General features: G+C 51.9%; 1 protein-coding gene across 1 annotated transcript in view; it reads left to right on the top strand.

The window, feature by feature from the left end:
- The window catches only part of POLA2 (DNA polymerase alpha 2, accessory subunit), a 41,829-nt gene that overhangs the window by 4,278 nt on the left and 29,188 nt on the right, over positions 1 to 8,363 (top strand). Inside the window, exons 5-10 of the mRNA XM_006037128.2 lie at positions 299 to 426; positions 3,468 to 3,550; positions 3,873 to 3,924; positions 5,465 to 5,571; positions 6,441 to 6,634; positions 7,697 to 7,785. Of these exons, the coding sequence (XP_006037190.1) occupies positions 299 to 426; positions 3,468 to 3,550; positions 3,873 to 3,924; positions 5,465 to 5,571; positions 6,441 to 6,634; positions 7,697 to 7,785 (653 nt within the window). The remainder of the gene's footprint in view (positions 1 to 298; positions 427 to 3,467; positions 3,551 to 3,872; positions 3,925 to 5,464; positions 5,572 to 6,440; positions 6,635 to 7,696; positions 7,786 to 8,363) is intronic.

The raw sequence follows: 8,363 nt of genomic DNA, 5'->3' as shown, positions 1-8,363 counted from the left end.
CCGGGAAGCGTGAGTGCGGCAGGGGACCGGACCTCGGAGGGTTGGGGTACCGGAAGTCAGAGGGGTACCGGAAGTGGGCTGGGGGGCTTAGGGTGGTGCGTGGGGGGCAGAGGTGCCTGGAAGTGCCAGGCGTTGGAGGGGGCAGAGCGGGCCGGGATCTGCAACGAAAGGCATGGGAGAGAGTCGCTGGATCTTCCTCGTCTCTGTCCCAACCCCCTTCGCCGCGGTGTGGCATCTGCCCACTTGTCCTGTGCGAGCTCCTCCGTGCCCAGGGCCGTTAACACCTCTCTCCTGGCAGTGGTGGAGCTATGCGCCACGCACAGGCTGACGGCGGGGGACTTGGCTAACGAGCTAATCGCCTTCTCTACAAGTAAAGAGCACGGGGCACTTCTCACTTTGGATTTCCTGACCATCTTTGAACACGAGGTGAGGGTGAGGGGAGGCCGGCTCCCAGGCTTCTCATCCCTGAAGGGTGATTCTTCTACTCTGTTCAACAACGGGGAGGGCTCTCCTGGAGTCCCGCTTCCAGTTCAGGGTCCTGCCCTTCAAAACGGAGGGGAGGGGGCAGATTGGAAAGACTCCAGACCCGGGTGACAGAAATGATGAGAGGCCGGGAGACAGGACTGGTGCGGACAGGCAGGAGGAAGATGGGGCGGGGGTCTAATCACAGTCTGTCAGAACCTGGAGGGCCATGATGGAGAAGATGGAGACGGGCTTTTCTCCGTGGCCACAGGGGACAGGACTAGGAGTAATGGCCTCAAGCTGCAGCAGGGGACATTGAGGCTGGAGATTAGGAGGGGCTTTCTGAACAGGTTAGGGACTATTTAGAAAAACTGGATGTATGCAAGTCCAGGGGCCAGATGGGATGCACCCGAGGGTGCTGAGGGAGTTGGCTGATGTGACTGCAGAGCCAGTGGCTATCATTCAAAACTCGTGGCTCTCAGGAGAGGTCCCGGGTGATTGGAAAAGGGCAAACATAGTGCCCATATTTAAGAAAGGGAAAAAGGAGGATCCAGGGAACTACAGACCCGTAAGCCTCACCTCAGTCCCTGGAAAAATCATGGAGCAGGTCCTCAAGGAATCCATTCCTAAGCACTTGGAGAAGACCTCCAAGGAGGTGTTTAGGAGCAGTCAGCATGGATTCACCAGGGGCAAGTCATGTCTGACCAACCTGATTGCCTTCTCTGATGAGGTGACTGCTCTGTGGATGTGCAGAGACCAGTGGATGTGGTGTACCTTGATTTTAGTAAGGCTCTTAATCTGGTCTCCCACAGCATACGCACAAGCAAGCTAAGGAAGTGTGGGCTGGATGAATGGACTGTAAGGTGGATAGAAAACCGGCAGGACCATTGATCTCAGAGAGTAGTAATCAATGGCTCGATGTCTAGTTGGCAGCCAGTATCGAGTGCCCGAGGGGTTGGTCCTGGGGCCGGTTTTGTTGAGTGTCTTCTTCAACAACCTGGAAGATGGGATGCAGTGCTTCCTCAGCAGGTTTGCAGATGAAACCAAGCGGTGGGGGAGGGGAAAGTAGATGCACTTGCAGGGTAGAGCTAGGATTCAGTGACCTTGACAGATTGGAGGATTGGACCAAAAGGAATCTCCAGAAGTTCAACAAGAACAGGTGCGAAGTCCTGCACTTGGGATGGAGCAATCCCATGCACCAGGACAGGCTGGGGGTGACTGACTGGGCAGCAGCTCTGCAGAAAAGGACCTGGGGGTGACAGGGGACATAAGCTGAATAGGAGCCAGCAGTGCGCCCTTGTTGCCATGAAGGCTAACGGCATCCTGGGCTGCATTGATAGAAGTGTTGCCAGCATGGCAAGGGCAGTGATTCTTCCCTCTGTTCAGCACGGGGGAGGCTGCATCTGGAGTCCTGTGTCCAGCTGTGGGCCCCCACTACAGAAAGGATGTGGACAAATTGGAGAGAGTCCAGTGGAGGGCAATGAAATGGTTTGGGAACTGGGGGACATGACTGGTGAGGAGAAGCTGAGGGAACTGGGCTTATTTAGTCTGGAGAAGAGAAGACTGAGCGGGGTTTAATAGCAGCCTTCAGCTCCCTGCAGGGGGTTGCACAGATGCTGGTGCTAGACTGTTCTCAGCAGTGGCAGATGACAGAACAAGGAGCAATGGGCTCAAGCTGCAGGAAGGGAAGTTTAGGTTAGATATTAGGAAGAACTTCCTCACTAGGAGGGTAGCAAAACACTGAAACAGGCTCCCCAGAGTGGTTGTGGGATGTCTGGAGGTTTTTATGACCCGGGTAGACAGTCTTGTCTGGGATGATGTAGTTGGGGCTGGTCCTGCTTGGAGCAGGGGGTTGGACTAGATGTGACCTCCTGAGGTCCCTTCCCACCCTCACTTTCTGTGATTCTATGACTGAGGGTGGTGAAACATTGGTACAGGCACCTAAAGTGGAGTCTCCATCCTTGGAGATCTCCAGGAGCAGGTTGGATGAACACTTGTCTGGGATGATGTAATTGGGGATGATCCTTCCTTGGGCAGGGGACTGGACTAGAGGCCAGGTGAGGTCTCATTCAGCCCGACTTTCCTATAATCCTAAGCTAAGCACCTAATGGAAGGTGCCTATTGGGTTGTGTTGGCAAGGACTGTGTCTTTCCCAAACTGTGGCCAAGAGACTGTGATGCACAGCTTACACAGCATGCTCCCCCCACAGCTCTTTGACAAGGCTGATGGGAAGGGTGCGTGATGCCCACTGGAGAATTTTGAGGCCCAGAAAGTTTGAAAGCCTTTAGCCAAGGCTCAAAAAGGCTGGGCTTGTGAGGAGAAAAAGCGAATGCATCAGGGTGCCTTGAGAGCCTTTCAAGGGTGCTGCGGGGTGCTGTGCAACGTTAGCTTCATTAGGTGTGCAAACATGATTCGCAGGATGAACCCAGAGACCTCCGATAGGAATGCAGAGTGTTCAGTCGTTCTGATCTGCTGTGGTCTTTCTGAGTTCTTTGTAACAGAAAACTTGCTCTCTCGGTTTTCTTCAGTAGTCAGAGAACAAGTGAAAATTAAGAGCTGGCATATTCCCAGGGTTCCTTGAGTCTCAGGAGGGACACTTTGCCTCTAAAAATCTCAAAAAGCACAGTGTTTGTGTGAGCCCTCCATGGCTTTCAGTGTTCAGACGCCCTCTCCCAGTTATAAATGAGTCCCCGGTTGAGGTGGTAAAGGCAGGTAACAATGTGATGTTGGACCCATTATTGGCCTGCTCTTATTGGAGGAGGAACTGGTGCTGCACATTAACTACACCAGCTCATGGGGCCGGAACCTGGAAACTCCCGCGTTTTGCTCTGGTCTCTGGTGTGATATCTTGGGGGAATGACCACTCTGCTTCTCCACCCGAGCTGGGGGTGACTGAGTGCGTGGGATAGGGGAAGTGTCTGTGGGTTCCTCAGAGGTGCCAAGTGCTGTATCCATGGGTAGTTGTGTCCAGCCTTGAATATTCATGGGCTTTCATTCTTCTTCAGGTACTTAGCAAAAAATTTAAGGCGCTTTGGAAGAAGGACAACAGGTACTCCGGGATCAAGGACGTCAACACCATTCAGGAGCTGTATCCTTTACATGCTGCATGTCTCAGGGTTCCTCACCCTGGTGCCCTCCGATACTTCAAAGGGGAATTGAATGAGAGGGAATTCTTAGTGCTTCAGAAAAAATCTAGCGGTATTTATTTAGTGGTTGTCCTCTTTGTATAAGGCTGTCTAGGCAGCTCTACTGTCTGGAATTCAGGCTGATTCAGAGAATCGTGGCTGAATTGGCACAGCCATGTTTTTGCCCTGCCGTAGAAGAGCAAAGACCACGAGGCAATGGGTTATCCAGCCCTCGGCTCCAGGAGCTGCCATACGCTTTACTTTTTCCATGACTAACGTTGACAGTATCGATGATGAGGAGGATGAAGAAAACCTCTTGGACGGCTACACATCAAAAGTAAGTGAACAGAAATGCATTGCTTCAATCCCCCTGAGATGCCAGCAGAATCTCAGCACTTAGAGGCTTTCTTCATCTGATAGTCTGCAGATAGATTTGCTCCCCTGCTTATCTGTGCCGAATGCCTTTTTCTTTACCTTTTAGGGCAGGGATAAACATTTGCCCTTCATCTGCATTGATGCCTGCACAGTTGGATGGGTAAAAAACTGGCTGATGGGGCGCACCCAGAGAGTAGTGGTGGACGGGTTGTACTCAACCTGGCGAGATGTGAGCAGTGGGGCCCCCCAGGGCTCGATCCTTGGGCCCGCGCTGTTTAACATCTTCATCAGCAACTTGGACGAGGGAGTGGAAAGCACGCTGTCCAAGTTTGCTGACGACACTGATGTGTGGCGAGGTGGACACACTTGAAGGGAGAGAGAGGCTGCAACTAGATTTAGACAGACTACAAAAGTGGGCAGACGAGAATAGGATGGGATTCAACATAGACAAATGCAGGGTGCTGCACCTTGGGAGAAGGAATCCACAGCATACATACAGGCTGGGGAGTTCCCTTCTTGAAAGCACAGAGGCGGAAAGGGATCCTATGCGACTTTGGTCAGGCTGCAGTTAAAGTACTGCATCCAGCACTGGGCGCCGCACTTCAAAAGGGATGTGGCCAGCCTGGAGAGAGTTCAGAGGAGGGCCACCCATTTGGTGAGAGGGCAGCAGGACAGGCCCTACGAGGAGAGACTGAGGGACCTGAACCTGTTCAGCCTCAGCAAGAGGAGGCTGAGGGGGGGCCTGGTGGCTGCCTACAAGCTCATCAGGGGAGATCAACAGCAAATAGGCAGAGCCCTCTTCTCTCCAGCACCACCTGGGGTGACGAGGAACAATGGTCATAAGCTGATGGAGAACAGGTTTAGGTTAGAGATCAGAAGGCAATATTTTACGGTTAGGGTGGCCAGAATCTGGAACCAACTTCCCAGGGAAGTGGTCCTCCCCCCTCCCTTGGGCAAATTCAGAAAGAGGTTAGATGATCACCTGTCTGGGGTCTTGTGAACCCAGCATTCATTCCTGCCTGTGGCAGGGGGTCAGGCTAGATGATCTGATCAAGTCCCTCCTGACCCTAGCTACTGTGAAACTATGTAAGGGCAGCAGGAGAGAGCTTGTAGCTGAACTGGTCAGCTTGTGGCAGGAGGTGTCTCGGTTCGACAGTACCAAGGAACTGCTTTGAATTTGGCGTGGGTCTGGGCAGATCCAAACATCGTGGGAAGATCGGGGCCTAGCACCACAATGGAGGTGGTTGGGAGCTAGTTCTCTTGTCCTGCATCTTATGGTTCACACCAGTTGAAGTTGCTGATTTTGAGTGGTTAGCACTGTACGTCCACGTTGGTGCTGATAGAAGTGACTCCCTGAGCTGCAGAGTAGTGGAGAATTAGGCCACCGGAGCATCTCTGCAGTACTCATTGCCGGGAAGCTGTGATGTATGTGCTTAATTGAAGTGCTTTACCTTGAAGTGGTTGGGGAAAGAATAATGCTGGCTTCTCTGTGTGCTATATAGGGTTCTCAGAAGCGCAACATCACCACCCCAGAGAATCCACGCTCTAAGAGGACGGTAACAACCCGTAGCCCCCACCTGCTTTTCTCGCCCAACAGCTTCTCGCCAAGGTATCGTACCTCTGGCCTCCTGGGGGGCTGCTCTAGCATTGACCTGACTCCTCTTCATGGGTTAAATTCCCTTCTGTTGTTGCCACCTTGGTTCCTTCAACCTCCCCCTGGAGGTGCATGTGCGCCTGCCTCTAGCACAAATCAAGAGTGACAAACTGCCAGTTCCCATGCTGCAGGTGGCTGCTTTTCAGTCACAGGAACAGTCCTTGTCCCTAAGATGAGACTGTGGTTGATTTGGATGCAATAGGACTCTTGCTCTGGCTTTTACTGTATTTGTTACAGTAACCACCACAGGAGGTGCAGGGGCAGAGAGCTCGGCCAGGTTCAAAAAGAGGCTAGATGCATTCATGCATGATAGATCTATTAATCGCTATTTAAACCTCTGGCATCTATAAACCGATGATGGTGGATGCCACAGACTGTGTGACCGGGGAATAGATCACTCTAGATCAGTGGCACCCAGTGTCTGACTCAGTGGGCTGGATGAGTGGCATGGGGTCAGTCCCTGGGCCCAACCCCTCTGACTATGTGCTAGCGTGATCTGGCCCATGAGACTCTCTCCATGGGTCCAGAAATGTGATAATTGACACTGCCACTGATCCCCCACTGCCAGTCTCCAAACCCTTGGGGAGCCTGGTGGGCCAGATGACATGACTCCATCAGCTGGATATGAGCCCTGCTATAGATATATCCAGTTAATATGCTCTCCCTTGAAAGCATCTACTCCTGCCACTGTCAGAGATGGGATGCTGGGCTAGATGGACCATTGGTTGGACCCAGCCTGGCCCTGCTGACGTTCTTGTGTTGTTACTTTTGTGGTTGGGCATTGGGAGATCAGGTGACATTTGTAATGGTTCCTCCCCCAACAGCGCCACCCCCTCCCAGAAATACGGATCCCGGAGCAACCGTGGTGAGGTGGTCACTTCCTTCGGTGCTGTGCAGGGCACAGCTTGGAGTGGGAAAGGAGGCAGCAGCTGCAGTGTGAAGCTCTTTACTTCTGCCGAGGAGTCACTCACAAAGAGCTACAAGTTCATGTTCCAGAAGGCCGTTGACATCCGGGAAGGTAATACCGTATTTGCTGACCTCCAGCGTGCCCAGAATAACGTATACCCTTGTTTTGGAAAGGGAGAATGAAAGAGAAAAAAGACCTTTCCTTGTCATAAGTCACTGAGTAGCAGCAGCCAGGAAGCTGAGCCTGTTCATTGTCCTGGTCCCTGTGACTCGTGTAGACTTTACTTTTGCTTTTGCCCCGTAAGCAATAGGCACTGCTCTTACCATGTGTTCTTGCATATAATGTGCACTAATTTCCAGCAGCTGTTTTCTGGGAGAAGAAAAGGCATGTTGTATTCAAGGAAGTATGGTATTTTTTTTCTTACCATGTGTTCTCGCATATAATGCGCACTCTGATTTTTAACAGCTGTTTAGGGGTTGGGGGGGGGGCGGGTAGGTGCATTGTAGTCAAGAAAATATGGCAAAACTTTATTCTTCTTAATATAAGAGCCTGTAAGAACTGATGGTGTCTCAAGAACTTCGCAACACAGCAAAGCCAGGAACCTCGTCCTAGTAAAAGCTTCTATATTCTGGCCAATGGGAAAATATCAGGCTGGCCCTCGGCCCTCCAGTCCCAGTACTGGTTCTCAGTCAGCTCCTGACTGGCCTCAGCAAACCGAAAACATCATGTCCAAACCCCAAGGCAGGAATTTGCCCCAGCCAGTTTTGACCTTGAAGCGAGACCTGTTCCTGATGGTCTGTGACATTTACTCTGATCTTTAGCTATTGTTGGAAGGAGCTTGGGCGTACGGTGTTGAAATAAGCTCTAAAATGACAGGCCTGGTAGGTTCAGTGTCCTTTTGGTGGACTTCTGGTGGGACCCTGGGATAGATGGGTAGAGGCTTTGTGCCTCAGTTTCCCCATCTCTACAGTGGGTGTAATAGATCTGTCTCGTAGGTTGTGTGGGAAGGACAAATCCCTTATGGATTCCCAGGCACCCAGATGCTGTAGTGGTGGAAGCCCAGTAGATACTCGCAATGACTTTAAACTAGCTCTTGATGGGAGGGCCTTACCCTTCGCTTCCTCTTTGTCTCTGCAGTGACTTTAATTTTGTGCCTGTTGACTTCATTTTTAGTGCTGACCTATAGGATTGAAGAACTCGGGGAGGACCTGAAGAGACACTACAAGATAGACGAGTTTACGTCTGTGATCATCCCTGCACAGGTATTGGCTTCTCCCCAGTTTATGTATAAGCTCCTGGGTGCGTGCGTGCGTGTGCAAGTCTCTCCTGTTCTTGTGTCTTAAAGCTGCTGGTGTCAATCACACAGCTCACATCTGGAGAAGTCTTGCTGTTAGGTCTTGTGGGACACGTAGAATTTTTGCCTTTGGAAGGCTTGGTTCTGTAGCTAATTTCTGTTCCTGTTTCACAAGGAAGCTTGCGGACTGCATCAGACCGGGGACCGTGTGGCAGGGGGAACTTTGAGAGGCCAAGCTCATTAGCTCGGGTGCAATGGCATGTGAACGCAACTATGTTTGGGATGCGTTAGGCAAACTTCGCAGTGTGGCAGACACTCCTGACACAAGCCGGGCGTGGGGAGAGAGCGGCTGCGGGGCTTCACCAGAGGCTATAGTGGGGAACTGTGAAATCAAGGAGTTGGAGACCCACCAATGTAGCCAAACCCCCTGCACAAAGGCAGGTTGGCTTCCCTTCTGTGCCAGGGGCAACAGTAGTTTCTTAATCTTGGGTTGTGGGGAGGTTGCGAGGACATACGCACCCAGATGCATGGTGCTCAGACCCTGGC

The sequence above is a fragment of the Alligator sinensis genome, unplaced genomic scaffold, assembly GCF_000455745.1.
Source record: "Alligator sinensis unplaced genomic scaffold, ASM45574v1 scaffold1318_2, whole genome shotgun sequence".
NCBI lineage: Eukaryota > Metazoa > Chordata > Crocodylia > Alligatoridae > Alligator > Alligator sinensis.
This window is presented reverse-complemented; position numbering and strand designations above follow the sequence as displayed.